Here is a 17,143-nt window from a genome sequence, read left to right as displayed (position 1 = left end):
TGCATAAAAGAATAAAGCTAAAAGCAAGTCATGTAGGCTTTGCTTCTATCAGAAAAGTTACCCTAATCCAATTATAGAACAAAAACTTTGTATTTAGAAAAGAAAAAAAGCTAAATTATAATGTCTTATCATATCTAAGGCCACAGAGCCACTGCCCCTCTTTCCACATACAAAACGATGCAGCACAGAGAGATTGAATAAAGTCTATTATAATTAAAGTAACTAATAGCAATGTGAGACACTGACAGTCAATTAAATAGTCCAACATTCATTTTTCTGATTTTTCAAAATCAGCCAAAGCTTCTGAAATGTATATAGTACATGCCCATCCCTGACTCCCAAAAAACTTAGGCACATAATAAAGTCACTCAGTCAATTTCTCAGAGCTTCTTTACAGTTCTATGTCCTCAGAAATCATTTATTTAGAGGTTATTTTTTAAGCTTAAATATTTGTCCTATAGGAAAATATTCACATAGAGGACTGAGTGAAATCTCACTTTTGACAAGAGTTCATTCAAAAGTGTGTAACAAGAGCTATAGGTTTACTTCTTTTTCACTGCCAAATGCTACATTTAATGAAATAAATTATTAAACCATCATAAAATAGTTGCCTGTATCTCAAAGGTAAGGCAACTGGAAATACTGATACAAGATTAGCATGAGAAAATATGATACATTCCACTATTCTGAAATTTGGTGTTTCCATAACCTTACAAGAATAGCTTTTAAACAACAGATGATTTAGTTCCTATTGTCTAGGACTGAAGACAGTCAGACTGTCTTTCTGAAGAAGAAAGCCTAGCCAATTAACCACAAGGTGAAGACTTTAACCTCTAACTCACCACAAATTTCTCCACATTTAAGTTAATTCCCCTGTTTTAATGTCCCACACAGGTGCCTCACTGTGATAAACAGGTAACCACTCAGTTCTCAAAGTCAACGTCAGCACAGCAAACAAATTTTAAGTACAAGTCTAGTAACAAAATGGTCATACATGGCTCAGATATCAGGTAATTCTGAGGGAATAATTATTAGAGGACATGATTGCTGGTGATATCACACACAGCTCAATAAATTAGGTATGTACACTACAAACGCTATCATTCATCTGGTCCCAGTAAAGCTGCTATCGGTGTCAACCCTCAGAGATGGGACTCTAGTTCCCACAAAACACAGGGCCTGAACTAGTCAATTTGCCCACGGGAGGGGACAAAATTCTTGTTAAATAGTATTCCAAGATGTCAAGCTGTGTCTAATCAATAGCAAATAACGAATTAACTATCAATTAACTTATAATTGTGCCCAGCAACGTCAACATAAGAACCAATTCTACCAGTTTATTACTTTTGATTCTAAAGTATGAAGCGGGACTTAAACTCTTAACTGACCCTTTGGGCCAGGTTTCCACCCTATTATCTTTGCGATTTCACTTACTGGAACAGGTCAAATATAATTCAGTTTGGAAACAGCTGCTTCAGGCCAACTCAGTGAAGATGTCCCATTTTAAAACAATGTCACTTAACTAGGCTGAATAACAAGAGGCCACATGGTATAGTAGAAAGAGTGCTAAACTTGGAGTCAAGACACAATTGGGTTCAAGTACTGCCTCCACCAATTACCAGCTATGTGGCCTTAAGTTCCAGTTACCTCATACATAAAATGGGGATAATAATGCCCATAGAACTTACAGGTCATGGAGTTACTGGGAGCATCAAATGAGGTGACTTATGTAAAATGTTTTGCAAACCTTAAAATGATATAAATGCTAGCTGCTATCAATATTATTAGTATTAAGTTGCAATAATACCTTCTCCTGAGCTTCAGAAGCACTTTGATGGCTATGTGTGTCTCCTCTATATGTTTAGGACATTATCAAACTATAAATGATAATAATGTTACTTCAGCTATCACAATGTTAGTGCAAAGTATTAAGAAAGCAACACAAAACACAGAATATATCCCCACAAAGATTGTAAGCTCATTTCTCATTTTTGTCTTTCTATTCCTACTACCTTTTAAAATGGGGCCCTTCTTAATACTTGTCTTGAACTGTACTGAACTGGATTGAATTGAAGTAAATTGAATTAAACTGATCAAAACAAAAAAAAAAACAACACAAAACATATCTCAAAATCCTAATAAGCAGTTTTCAAAAAATATTTAAGCATCAAAATATGCATGGCACTGGGTGAGCTGCCACACAAAGAGAACACTTCATGACATCTAGACTGTTACAGTTTACTGTGACTGACACACAGACAGAAAATAGTACAATTAAAATATTAATTCAATTCACAAAAGGACAATAAGATGATTCCATTAATTTCAAGTATACAACTAGAATTTGACAAATATACAACCACTGAAGAGAAGAAAAATAAGCAAAGGTTTTACCAACTCCATTGGCCATGTCACTGTTAAGATCCACGGGCGAGCCATAATTCTCTTATACTGTAACCCTGTTTCCTATAAGTGATTATACAAAAAAGACTTTAATTTACATTTTAGGAGGATTAATTTGAGTCTTTCATATTAATTTTAAATATAGATTTGCACTAAAAATGGAATTATATACATATGAAATAAAAGCATAACCAACAAAACTAAAATTATAGAAAGTGGAATGATGTTTCTCCAACCGCGATTGAAGTGATTTTGCTTTTACCAACTTAGCATTTTAAGACACCTCTTGAACTGAGACAAGGACTTCATTCATTCCACATCTGGGAGATTTTTTTCTATTATTAAACACAAAGCATACTCACAGCCCCTAAGAAACTGTAACTCCTAATGAGTGTACCAAGTCCAATGGCCACACATCTGCTTCAAACAGGCTTTATCCCTAAACTTTTTATCAACTAAGTAAGAATAGTCATTACCAAAACATCTTTTGTATTTGTTGATGCAACATGGTTCTCAAAGACCACAAATATATAAATGCTCTCTACAGAGCCTAGCAGAGAATGGGATTATTAAATTAATATATCACTCAATCGTTCAAAAAAAAATCTAATGGGATTCTCTCAGATAAGATGGAAAAAGAATATAAACAGGTGCCTTTGATTATAAGCTTGTAAATAAAACCACTTTTATATTTTAATGCCACTTACTTAAAGTCATGATTAGCTTGGTCTGACTAGGTAACCTATGTCTATAATGTGCAAATGGACACAGACAGAAAATCCTTCCCCTATCTTCTATGATCCTTTTTTTCTTTCTTTTTTTTTTTTAAGCAGCATGGCCCAATATAGGAATTCATAATCTCTTTTGAGTCATAGGCCCCCTTTGGCAGTTTGGTGAAGCCTATGGACCTCTTCTCGGAATGTTTTTAAATATATAAAACAAAATACATAGGACTACAGGGGAAATTTAGTTACAGCTGAAATTCTAAGTTATTTCAAGTTCAGCACATGAATTAAATCTTACCTCATCAAACTTCTCAATCATTTTTTTCAAAATGTCAGAGGTATGTAAACTTTGGTACATCTCGGCAGTCACCATCCCTAGATATAATAAATGGAAAAGTAAGTCTAAGAATGATGGAGTCCAATATAAACAAATAGACTAACACTAGATACACATATTGTGGCAGAATGATACAGTGGAAAGACTGGATTTGGCAAGAAAGGCCCTAGGTTTGAAATTCTAGCTCTATTCAATTTCAGTGTGACCATAGGCAAATCATTTAACCTGTATGGGCCTCAGTTTCCTCCTGTGTAAAACAAGGAGGTTGAACTAAATGAAAATTACCTCTGAGGTTAAATCCATGCTCCTAAAATCTCTGGGGCTTATTTTAAGTCATTTTCAAAGATATCTCTCTTTGAGGGGAATATTCACACAATTCTCAAAATGGCGCAAAAGAATCCTTAATTACAAATCACATAAAGTATTTGCTGGAAACATTCCTGGGCTTGAGGACAGATAGGGTTGAAAAAACAGACATGAAACTAGGTATTTTGCTAAACCACTGTGGCAACTGGAAATTCATACTGTCAATTTCCAAAGTGTTCTCTAAAAAAAATAAAACAAAACATTCCTTTCCCCTTCTACCAAGTCCAAAACTTCTACAATTTAGAAGCATACCAACAAGGATGACTTGAGCTACAAGGGACTTTTCACTCAAAAACCAAGTCTCCTATATAAACCAACCAACCATCCAGGAAAATCCTAATGTGCCCCAACCCCTAAAAACTAAGGCCAACTTGAATTATGACTATGGAACAGCAATGAATGCAAGATTCAGCTTAGACCTAACTATACATTCTGAAAGTGTATCCTACAAATGCCCACAAGGAAACAATTACCTTGACAGCCAGAACACTGAATAAAGAAATTGATGAGATCCAGAAGTGCCAAATCCCTGTCTTCTTTATAGGCTTCAATCCAGTCATCTACCACTGACTGACAGGAAACAAACAGCCAATGAATGTTTAGAGCAGAAAACAATTGAATCCCTCTGAAATAATGGTACTGGAAGACCACTCACCTTAGAGATCATGTCAAATCAAGCTTTTATTATATATAGTCACTTTTCATGGGACGTGGATTTGTATAACTATATTACAAACAAGTTTTGAATGTATTTCCTCCAGATCGGAAAAATCAACATTAAGAATGATAACCACTGTAGAAAGCTCTATGTAAGAACTATACAGGCACAACACTGGACAATGTACTGTCTATAACTGTTTCCTTTTCTCAATACACACATGCAAAGTGAGCTCATCATACATGCTCTGAAATTTAGCTAGTAAGTGACTAAACACAGTGTTATATATTTATGTACTATATTTTATTTTCCAATGATCAAGAAGGAAAAAAAGGATGGGGAGTACATGTATTGGTTCATGTATAAAGCAAAAGTATAGGGAGCAAATATACGAAGCATGACCAAACCCATGTACAGGTAGAGCTGAAGGACAAAACAACAAACAGCGCTCCCTTAGCAAATGATCAACTTAAATCCAGGTAATAGCAGTTCAATTCAGGGCTGTACCTGCATAGCTCTCTTGCCCAAGCTGACCACCTCAAAGAGAGTGACTGCTTCCACCATTTCTTCAACTTCATCTTCACTGCCTTCTGGCTGACTTGACCTCTTCCTTGAAATGTTTTTCTTTCTGACGTTTTCACACTGCTCTCGGACCTTCCTTCTTCCTTTCTGAAACTGAAGTTTTTCAAAGGAATTATCATAAACCTGCTTGTCAATGAAACATTAGCCTTCTTTTCCAGAAGCACCTTCTGTTCTAGTGCAATGAAGAAAGACAGGGTTATTCCAAGTCAAATATCAAAGAAAAATTCTGAAATTCCCCTGGAGTTTGTTATATTTGGTTACAATGAACATGCTTAAATAAATGGTAATCAATTAGTTTAAAAATTTTTTTCAAAATTTTGAGCTAGAAGAGACCTTTCAAATTCTCTAATCAACCTCCTTCCTTTTATAAAATTCATCTACAAAGCCGAAGAGAGGAAAAGACTTGACCAAGGTCACTCAGCAAATTGTAGGTTCCTCATTTTTATATCTAAAAAATATAATGTAAGCAGAAACTATTTAGTTTTTGTCTTTGTATCCCAGGCACCTAACGCGATACCTGACATTGTAGATGCCTGATAAATGCTTAAATATGACTGAAATCTATCAAGGTTTTCACTGTAATAAAGTTGTTCATACAGAATTTGATCTGTATTCCTTTTGTTATCAGCACATCAGAAACCAGTCCCAAACACTGAACTAAAGAGACCTTTTTTCTTTCCCACTTCTCAAGCTAATTTCACCTTTCAGTGGGCAATCATAATTTTCCTACTAGCAGGCCATCTTGCACTAGAGCTGCCCCTAAGAATTGAGCGAATCTACGGCCATTTCAGCAGAATCCAACTCGGTAATAACAATTCAGGGAAAATCTCCTTCAGTCAGTTGCTAAATTCACAAAATCACATGCTGTCAACTTTAAAAATGTAAATTGTTTTCCCATTAAGGAGATTTTCAAATGCCACTGAGCAAGTATTAAGACTAGAAAATGTACTCAAAATTTATCTCTTAAACATAGTCTCTCATGCCAAATCTGCTCCATATGCTAGTTTTGTGACCCATTCAATATCTGACACGTCAGACATTATTTCCATAAGTACTTTCTTTCCAGGTACAGGAGATAGGTGCCTCTTTACCTCTTTGTGCCTCAGTTTCCTCATCTGTAAAGTGAATAGGCTGGATGATCTACTTCTAAGGTCTTATTCAGCTTTAAATTTCTGTTATTCTTTAATACCATGCTTTAATAGCAGATATTTTTTGCCTCTTCAAAACATTAAAAAAAAAATCTACCAGTCAACTTGACTTTCCCTTTAGTCTTTTTAGTGTTTAAGCAAATAGCTTCCACCATGATACATGTCTGATTTTATATGGCATTAATGACAGTAAATACTTCATCTTGATCTTGACAATTTAAAAACTTACATACATAGTGTAAGAAAAATCAGTAAATATTAAAAATATTTTGTTCGTAGTTAGTGTTGCTTAAATTTAAATAAATTTTCAAATAATTTTTGAAAAAATAGTTTCTACATTAGACTTTAAGATATTCTAGGCAAACAACTTAATATGTATCTAACAAAATTTAGTCACATTTTTTTTTCCTCTTTTGCTCCAGGCTCTGCACCAAGACCATTGTTTCTACCTGTGCCTTTGATCCCATTTCCTATAATTCATCTCTGAAGCTTAACCCTTCAAATAGTCCCTCTTTCTTATTTTCAGTCTTTTATTATCTACTGGTTCCTTCCTTGCTACCTATAAACATGCCCAGATCTCCATCCTTGAACTTTCACTTAACAATGTCACTACCTCAAGCTATCCTCCTATATCTCTTCTCCATTTACAGAGAAACCAGGTCCTAATGTAGAGATCATCCCATCTTCACCTGGAAATCAAATGGCCATCTCAAACTCCACATACCCAAAACAGAATTCATTATCTTAACCTTTAAGGCCTATCATTCCTCCAAATTTTTTTTGGTTTAGGATACAGTCACCCTTCTGGTCACCTAGGTTTACAGCCTTAGAATCATGACTTTTAACTTCTACATCCAATCAGTTTTCCTCTATCTCTTTCATGGGGGGCAGCTAGGTGGCGCAGTGAGTAGAGGACCGGCCCTGGAGTCAGGAGGACCTGAGTTCAAATCCAGCCTCAGACACTTGACACACGTACTAGCTGTGTGACCTGGGCAAATCACTTAACCCCAATTGCCCTGCCAAAAAAAAACAAAAACAAAAAAACCAGTATCTCTTTCATGGGTCCCTTCTCTCCACTCAAATAGCCAGTCTCCTAGTTTAGGTCCTCATCATCTTTCACTTAGACTATTACAATATCTTAGTTGCATACTGGACATTTCAAACTGGATGTCCTAGAAACATCTTAAACTCATCTTATCTAAAATCTAACTCATTAATCTTTCCCCCAAAATCTTCCCTTCTTCCAAACTTACCTATTTCTGTCCAACATGCTACCAACCTCCTGGTGTCCTTCAGATTTGCAATCTTGGCATTATCCGAAACTGGACTCCTCACTCTCCCTTCATCCTATGTATCCTGTCAAGTGTCAAATCTTGCTACTTAATCTTTCTCAACATCTCCCACATCCCACTCCTTTTCTCCACTCACAGCTACCACGTTAATTCAGGCCCATTTCACCCCTTGACAAGATTGTTTTAAGTCAGAAGACTTTTGAGTTTTTCTGGTTCCACTGACTCAAGTCTCTCCCCACTCCAGTCTATCCTACATACTGCTGCCAAACTGATTTTCTTTAGGCACACAGCTGACCATGTGACCCCCTCTTCAACCAAGTACTGTGGCTTCCATTGCCTCCAGGATGTAAACTCTTCCGTTTAACTTTAAAAGGTATATACAACCTGTCTTCAATCTCTCTTTCCATTCTCTCTTGGACATTAACACCCATGCCCTTGGCCTCTGTACCCTTCAATCTAGTCAAATTGACCTTTTATCTGCTCATGTACATCTCATCTCTATGACTCACTGCTATCCCCCATGCCTTGAATTCACTCCTTTCTCCCCTCCATCTATGAGTTTCTCTCTTCCGTTAAGATACAGCATAAGCACCACCTTCTGAAAGAAGCCTCTCCTGATCCACAAAATGCTAGTGCCCTCCCAAACTACCTTGTGTACTTTTTATTTATTAGCTTCATATTTATACATTTTATATTTACTTGTCTTCTCCACAAGAATGTAAGCTCACTTCAAATGAGGATTGTTTCATTCTTTGTCTTCATGTCCCCAGCATCTAGCACTGTGCCTGGCACTTAGTAAATGATTAATACTTCCTGACTGACTGATTTATTTCCTAATTGTTTCCCTTGCTGGCAGTCTCTTCTCTCTCCAATTCATTCTCTACATAGCTGTTAAATTGACTTCCATGTTCAAAAATTTTTAGGAGCTTCCTATTATTTCTAGGACACAGTAAAATCTTTAGCATGGAATTTCAAGCCCTTCAAAATCTGGTCCAGCCTCTTTCTAGACTTATTTCATGTTTCTTATCACACACTCCTATGTTGTAGCCAAACTGGCCTATTTGCTGTCCCCCAAATTTCACATTCCATATCCTGTCCTCCCCAGCTGCCTACAAATACACCCTTGACTCTCCCATTCTTAAAAAAACCTTACTCAATCCAACATCCAAGCTAGTAATCCTACTCCTGTCTCTGCTCCTCTTCTCAACAAAACTCTATGAGAAAGCCATCTACAACAGATGCATCCGCTTTCCCACCTCACTCTCTTCTTAACCTTATTTGCATCAGGCTTCTTACCTCATCAATTCAAATGAAGCTTCTCTCAGCAATGTTTGCAATGTGAATTCCCCAATCAAATAGTCTTTTCTCAATCTTTATCCTTCATAACTCCTTTGAAGCATCTGACATGGTTGATCATAGCCTACCTCAAGCCCCTCCCCACTCAAGTTATCAAATTGATCTCCCTAAAATATAGGTATTACCATGTCACACTACCCTCTCCCCTCCATTCAGTATGCTCCAGGGCCTCCCCATTATCTCCATATATCAATATAAATATAAAATTCACTGTTTTGACTTTTAAAGTCCTTTATAGCCTAGAGCCTTGCTGCCTTTCCAATATTCTCATAATTTATTTCCTTTACTTACTCTATGATCCAGTGACACTGGTCTTTTTGCTGCTCTTCATACATAACATTTCAACCCTTGATTCTTTTTTTTTTTTAGCAGCTGTCCCCATGGAATCTCTTCCCCCACATCTTTATCTTCTGATTTCCCTGGCTTCCAAGATTCTGCTCAAGTACCATCTTCTGCAAAAAGCCTTTCCCAGTCCCACTTACACCAATGCATTCCCCCTAAGATAACCTCCAATTCATCCTGTATATGTTTGGAATGTATATAGCTGTTTGTATGTATTCTTCCCCCATTAGAATATAAGCTCCTTGAGGGCAGGGACTTTTTGTGCCTTTCTTTATATTTCCGGCACTTAGCATAGTACTTCAACCATAAGCCCTTGATAAATGCTTGTTAACTTACTAACTGATCTCACAAACACTATTTCCTCTCTAGGTTTTGGTTACACTGATCTATAGTGGTTCTCCTCCTATTTATCAGATCATTTCTTCCATGCACCATTTCCTCATAGATGTCAAACCCAATGACTATACTTTGTCCTGGTTCCTCCTCTATGCTCCCTCTACACGATCTCATTTGGTGATCTAATCACTTACCATTGTTTCAAATATCATCTCAAAACAGATGGTTCCCAAATCTATATATGCAGTCCTAGTCTCCCTCCTGAGCTGTAGTACTACAATACCCCCTGCCTTCTGAACATCTCAAATGCAACATACTGAAAACAGAACTCAGTATCTTTCACCTCAAACCCTACCTTGATTCAAACTTTCCTGTTACTGTCAGGGGCACCAACACCCTCCCAGTCACCCAGGCTTATCCTTATCTACTCTTGAACCCAACAAAATCAATTTGTTTTCAAATCTTGTTTCTACTTTCACATCTTTCATGTAAGTTTCATTCTTTTTACTCACATTACCACCAACTTAGTATAAAGCTCTCATCACCTCTTACCCAAGGGATTATTGCAACAACTTTCTCATTCATCTTTCTCTCTCCACTCCAATCCAACCTCCACTTAGCTTCCAAAGTAATCTTCCTAAAGCAGTCTAACCATGTCACCCCTCTACTCAGTCACCATCAGTGGCACCAGCGTACTACAAGGATTGAATACAAAATCTTGTTTGATATTTAAGAGCTCTTCAAAACCTGGCCCTTTCCTTCTTTTCAAGCATTCTTATATTTTAGTTCATTCCATGCACATCCAGCCACACTGGACTACTTGCTGTTCCTCACACTCCAGCGCCCACCTCTTTTGCCCCTATACTATACATTCCCTGCCTAGAACACTCTCTCTTCTTACCTCTTTCACTCAGTTTCCCTAACTTCTTTCAATACTCAGCTCAACTCCCACTTTGTTTGGGAGGCCCTTAGTTACTAGAGCTTTCCCCCTCTGCGATTGCCTTCTATCTATTCCATATATGATGTCTTATGTGTACTTAGTTACTGTCATGTTTGTCTCTCCTTTAAGAATGTAAGCCCCTTGAGGACAGAGACTGTTTTTGCCTTTCTTTGTATCCCCAGTGATTAGTACAATGCCTGGCACATAGTAAGCACTTAATAAATTTTTATCAATCGCTTTCTCTGAGGCTTTCCCCCAAGCCTAGTATTCACTTGTCTCACCCCCACCTCTCAGAATTCCTAAATTTCTTCAAGTCTCAGCTCACATATCACCCCCGGTACAAGGTCTTTCATGATCCTCAGTTGTCAGTGTTCTCTTCCTCCTTTAATGACTTTGTCTTTACTTATTTATGTGCTCTCTGCAGGCAGGAGCTGTTTTGTATGCAAGGTGTTTTGCATACCTTGCACATAATAGGAACTTATTTGCCAAACATGAATATATAAAAGTTCTTTGCAAATCTTTCATAAAACTTTTTAAGAGGGAAGAATTATTAAGTTTTAAAAGAGATATTATATACACAGGCCACAATGAAGCATCAACTATATCAGGGGACCAATTTTAACGGTTTCTCAGAGGCTCCTTCAGAGAACATTTAGAAAGATAAAGGAAAGCCACTCCAGCTGATGAAAGTCAAAGTTCAATCTGTCTTGTGGTTTGGTCCTTTCAGCTGTGTCTGACATTTGAACTCAAGGAGATGGGTTTTCCTGACTCCTGGCCCAGACCTCCATCCACTGCACCACCTAACTACACTTCAATCTGTCTAGAAGATTCAATTACTCACCAACAAATGCTTCGTTCAAGTTATCAAATTTTAGATTTATTTCTCCAGCAACACCACACCTTTTTCACAATGTGACTTGAAGGATGGCAGTTAAGACAATACACTGAATATTACAGGCAACTAGCAAATATGTAGTGAATGAAATGATTCACTGCTTTAAAATTTATAGTGCAACCTGTGAAAATGAAATCTATACCCACTTTGGTCTTATTTTAATCAACCCATTGGGACACACTTTTTTTTTTAAAGCAAAATCTGACACCGAACCTGATAAGAGATTTAAAAGTTCTTCCTATCTACAGCAACAGATGAGGAATCATTAAAAATAGGACAATACTCAAAAGGAAAAAAATGGCATTATATGTTACAACCCAGAGCTAAAAAAAAAAAAAAATGGAGGGTCCAACTATGATCTAGTTAACACAACCACCCTAAAAATAAGATTATTCATTAAGAACGAATTTTTTAAAATGTAATGAATATTGAGAAGTTCCTACCTTACATGCTAGGCACTTTAGGGAACACAAGGTTGACTAAGAAACAGTCTGTCCAGGAAAGACTTAAAGTAGAATATGGAATATAAGTACACACACAACTATGTTGCATAAATATGATACATGTGAATTAAAAAATGAAGCCACTTACACACATAGATCAGTTTTATTACATTATAGTAATTCTGTCTGTACATCTACACAAATAAATAGGATTGTGTATAGACATATAGACATTTGTATAAATGTACCCATGTGCCCTCATCCAGTCACAAGAACTTACTGGTGTCAGGTCGCTAGGGTTTTTCACACAGCCACCATTTTGTACAGCAGATGCTGGTGCAGTTGCCTCTTGGCCATCACTTTCTCTATGGTATAAGAAAAAAAAAATGTAGTGAAAAGATGTTATATAAGGCCCTACTTGTACATAAACTAGTGAAATTTCCAGGTAATATTTAAAGCAGCCGTTCCTAATCATAATTTGGGATAACTCTAACTCAAAGGTTTTTACAAAATTCTCAAAAACAAATTACTTTAATTCTTAAAGAATTCATCAAAGTACTGTATGTATTTCATGGAGCACTTTCTGGATGGTACTGGGTGGCCAGAGGGATATAAAATCAAAACAAGATGGGTTACTAACCCCGAAAAAAAATATTCACTGGCATTAAAACATTAGCCTACGATATTTTTATAATTTTCTTTTTAAGGTGAAATGATTCCCTTTAGATCCTAGACAAGTTAAAGTATAATATAAAAACTCTTACTTAAGTAGTATAGTCCTATTTCCACCATGGCAAGATCACTAACCTTTAACAAGTTGTTAAACCTCTCTGAGATTCCATATTCTTATAGATAAAATGAAGTGTTAGAATGGATAATCTCTGGGTTCCCTTCCAACTCAAACATTTACGACACTAGGTGTTTTCTCTGTCTCTTATAGTTTGTCCTTTGAGGTCAGTGCTATGGGTTATTTTGAAATTTTTTTTTTAAGGGGAAGGGTTAAGATTCTGGGTTCCAGAGAAAATTAATTATCTATCCTTCATCTGCATTTCTATCACCTGTCTCAGATTTTTCAAAGACAAAGTAATGAAAAAGCTAGAATCAAATTAGTAAGAAAGGAAATTTTTGAAAACATTGGGAGGACAGACTCAAACTCTTGTATTCCTGAAAAAATCCAGCACCAATCCTCAGGCTGAAAACGATGAAATATAGCAAAACAGCATGTGTTTGCTTTTATTTGTTTTCGTTTAGTTTTTAATAAAGCATTTCTACCGTCAAGAGTTGAATTCTGTTTTGTCCATTGGGTACCAAATAGTTGCCCATTCAGTGCTTTATAAACGAAGGTCCATGAGTCTACCTGTTTCAAGAATAGCTACATAAAAGGCTTTTGAGTATTTGCTCAAAATGATTATTGTTACAGCAGAAACCCACTAAAACACAAGTAATGATGACACAGATTCAGGTATACTGTACTTTGAGTCAAGTAACTTTATTCATTCAACAAAGATTTATTGGGCATCTATGACAGGAATGATTCGTTTACTGTTAGTCGCAAAAGTGGACATGAAGATGAGTAAGACAGTCCTGGCACACAAAAAATTTAAATCTAGTTGGAGAAATAAGACTTATACACATATAGATAAATACAAAGTAAAATGAGATGTTTAAATAGGTTTAAAAAAAAGACCAGAGGGGCAGCTAGGTGGCGCAGTGAGTAGAGCACCAGCCCTGAAGTCAGGAAGACCTGAGTTCAAATCCCGACCTCAGACACTTGACACACTTACTAGCTGTGTGACCCTAGGCGAGTCACTTAAGCCCAATTGCCTTGCCTTCACCCCTCCAAAAAAAAAACAAAAACCAGAGATGCGAGTACTTTTCTTCCTTTCGAGGTTGAGGGGCACAAAGAAAATCATGGAAGACAATGTAGTAGAGAGCATGTATGCCTGTCCCTGAAGAATAGGCAGGATTTCAACAGGAAAAATTGGAGGGAAATGCATTCCATTCACTGGGAATAGGATGGCAAAGGTAAACCCAGGAAAGTATAAGACCAGTCTGGGGAACATAAAAAGTGTAACACAACTAAAAACAGGGTAAGTGATTAGGAATAGCACCATATAAGATTGAAAAAACAGGCTAGAGTTGGATTATGTTTTCCTTTTGTGAATACTTATGTGTTTAAGTCAAAACGAACAAAGCTTATTTCCCACTAACTAGTAAGTCATTATGATAACCAAAGGTTTGGAAAAGCTGTATATGCCTTTACATCTCTTTAAGAATCTGCATACTATTGTGGAGCAGTGAATAGAGCATTGGTCCTGGAGTCGGGAGGACCTGAGTTCAAATCCAACCTCAGACACTTGACACACTTACTAGCTGTGTGACCTTGACCAAGTCACTTAACCCCAATTGCCCTGCCTTTCCCCCTCAAAAAACAAACAAAAATAACCAATTGCTTAGAAAATTAATAAAAAACAAAAACATGACCCTGAAATCTAACCACCAAATACAGCAAAAATATAGTATGAATTCTCATTCTCTCTCTCTCTCTCTCTCTCTCTCTCTCTCTCTCTCTCCTGTGCTCTAGGTCCTATCACCAACTTCTGGCTAGTCATTTTCATGTGGATGTTACCTTTAGGCATCTTAAACTTCACAAGTCCGAAACAGACTCATTCATTATCTTCCCTCCTAAACCACCTCTCCTACTAACTTGCCTGTTTCTGTTGAAAACGCCACCATTCTTCCAGTAATCTAAGTCTACAGAGTGAGGGTCATTTTTTACTCTTTATTCTGATTCACCCCACCCCCTTCCTCATATCCATTAAGTAGCCAACTCTTGCAAACTCTACCTCCTCAACATCTCTTGCCTCAGTCTCCTTCAATGTACTCATACCACAACCACCCTAGTTCAGGCCTTAACGAACTCCTCTTGATTCCTATTCTCAGTACATCCCCTCTCCAATCCATTCTCCAAACAACTGTTAAATTACTATTTCTAAAGGATTGGTCTAACCAAATTAAAAAACTATTGCCTCAAGGATAAAAAGCAAACTTATTTGATTAGCATTTAAAACCTTTCACTGACTCAAAACTAATTTAACCTTACTCCTGGACATGTACTCTACAGGCTAGTCAAACTGGCCTAACTTCCTTCTCACCATACATAAAAACACTACATCTCCCACCTTTGCATAAGCTGTCCCCCACACCTAGAATGCTCTTGTTCCTCATTACTGACTCTTGAGGTCCCTAGCTTCCTTTGAGGCTCAGCTTCTTTGCCATAAGTATTCTGGATTCCCCACAGCACTGTGCCCACCATCAAAGTTACTATATACTTACATTATATACTTCTTTATTATATACATTTAAAATGTACGGTCCTAAAAGGTAGTAACCATTTTCAATCTTATCTTTATATCCCCAGAGCCCAGCACTTAATAGGTGATTAATAAATGCTTACCAAAGTGACTGCTTATCAAGTTACTATTTTGGCATGCTTTTCTCTCACAGTTCATCCACCTGTCTGTCCTCACCTTCTGCCCTATCCCTTATCTTAAAATAAGAAGGGCATTAAGTGCAGAGAGTGAGTACCTCATGGAATTTAAAGTAAGAATTAAAAAACATGTTAACCATACCAGTAGGTTGTTTTAGGTTCAAATGAGGTAATTTCTGTATCTTTCGTAATCTGTAAAACACTCTGTAAATACCAGCAATAATATTAATAATATTACTATTAATGGAGATGTTATTTAAAACATTAAATATGAGGGATTTATATCTTTTTATATATAAACAGAAAGGGGATGGCAGCCAAGCAAGGCACATGAAAAATTATTCTGAGTCTTTTTTCCTTCCAAAATTAACCTTTTATTTTATACTCATATGTAGTACAGTGGACAGGGCACTAAATTTTGAGTAAGAGGACCTGAGGCTCTTCCCCTTACTACCTGTATGACCTTGACCAAGTCCCTTAGCTTTTGTGATCCAGTCTCCTCAGTGATAAAACGAAGTTGGAAAAAATGACTTTTAAGGCTCCTCCCAGCTCTATTATCCAAGAACACATAATCCTATCAAAAATTAACTCTTGGCCCAATGAAACATAATCCCTTCACAAACTGCTAGCATGTTTTAACAGGCGGTTTAAGAAGATCCCTTAAAAGAAGATGAAGGCTTCCAGAAGGAATCCAATAGCAGCCATCCTGATAGTGAACTAATAGTTTAATTTTTTTTAAATTGGTCAAACGGAGTAGTAAAATGCTGAGGGCTAACAGCACCTGTTCAAAACAAACGGCAGGTCTCACAGGGCCCTCCAAGGCCCCAAACGAGGAAGTGAGAGCGATTAAACCTTTCTTTGTCTGGGGACGCTCTGAGCCTTACTTTTGGCAGGTGTCTGGGGCTGGGCTGGGCTCAGCTATCATTTCCGAAGTATCCCATCAGCAGTTGGGAAATCGATTTAACAGGGTCCTCCAAGAAGTCCTGCTCCGGGGGAGCCAAAGGGTCCGAGGAAGCCACTACTCACTACTCGCTCGCCCGAGGAGATGCTGGAGAAACGCTAGGAGGGGGCGGGGCCGGGGAGGGAAAAAGCAAACAGAAAAATTAGCAAAGGTCAAAAAAAAAAAAACAATAACAACCCCACCCCCAACTCTTCAACCTTTCAGACTTACTGTCGCTACTTAACACATTTAACAGCACCAGGAAGAGGGGGAGAGGAGGCCGGTGCTGGTCACCCCGAGGTGGAGGACAGTCAACTTTGGGGGGGGCCGTTTGTTTCTGCTAAAGGAGTCGGGGGGGGGGGTCTCTCGGTCTTATTTGGTTCAGTTTGGCTTCGCTTTCTCTTACGGAAGTGGCAGGCAGCGGCTTCCCCAGCCCCCGAACGCGGGCGGGCGACCTGCGTGCCCCGAGACCGCGGGCACAGACAGCGTGGGAACGCTCCAGGGCCAGGGCCTCCATCCCGAGGGGGGGAGGGAGGAGACTGCGGCCGCAGGAAGGTGCCGGGGACACCGGCATGGGGCTGGGAGGGACCTGCGGGGGCAGGGGTGGGAGACTAGAAGGGCTGGAAAGGGGCAAAGCTCGGGCGGGCGGATCAAACAGATGGGAGGCGCGGAGGCGCACTCCCCACCCCCTACCTCGCCCCTGGCCGCGGGGCCCGGCAGCCGGCTGAGCTCGCGCCCAGCGAGCTCTCCTGAGCTCCCGCTCCCGTTCCGAAGGCCGCCCGGAGGGTTCCGTCTTCACTCGAAGCCCCGGGGGCCCAGGCCCCCAGCACTCTCCTAGCCCACCCCACCCCCACTTCGACTCCGACTCGGCCGCGCCAGCAACTGCCCTC

At 38.4% G+C, this 17,143-nt stretch overlaps 1 protein-coding gene across 5 annotated transcripts in view; it reads right to left on the bottom strand.

Moving 5' to 3' along the window:
* LOC118838197 (cohesin subunit SA-2-like) overlaps window positions 1-17,127 on the bottom strand; it is a 120,998-nt gene extending 103,871 nt beyond the window's left edge. For 2 of the 5 annotated variants that reach the window (XR_005009592.1, XM_036745426.1), the window contains exons 1-7: window positions 16,947-17,110; window positions 16,198-16,372; window positions 12,104-12,188; window positions 4,997-5,164; window positions 4,305-4,401; window positions 3,427-3,503; window positions 2,395-2,466 (exon numbers count right to left, since the gene is read on the bottom strand). Coding sequence is in view for 4 of the 5 variants with exons in the window: in XM_036745426.1 (XP_036601321.1) it covers window positions 2,395-2,466; window positions 3,427-3,503; window positions 4,305-4,401; window positions 4,997-5,164; window positions 12,104-12,188; window positions 16,198-16,238 (540 nt within the window). In the remaining variant the exon portion in view is untranslated. Of the gene's footprint in view, window positions 1-2,394; window positions 2,467-3,426; window positions 3,504-4,304; window positions 4,402-4,996; window positions 5,165-12,103; window positions 12,189-16,197; window positions 16,373-16,484; window positions 16,548-16,946 lie in introns of those variants that run through there. The other 3 variants (XM_036745423.1, XM_036745424.1, XM_036745425.1) reach the window with 3 other exon arrangements.
* Between the last annotated feature and the right edge of the window lie 16 nt (window positions 17,128-17,143).

The sequence above is a fragment of the Trichosurus vulpecula genome, chromosome 2 (genome assembly GCF_011100635.1).
Source record: "Trichosurus vulpecula isolate mTriVul1 chromosome 2, mTriVul1.pri, whole genome shotgun sequence".
NCBI lineage: Eukaryota > Metazoa > Chordata > Mammalia > Diprotodontia > Phalangeridae > Trichosurus > Trichosurus vulpecula.
The sequence above is the reverse complement of the archived record's forward strand: the minus strand, read 5'-3'. Positions and strand labels throughout refer to the sequence as shown.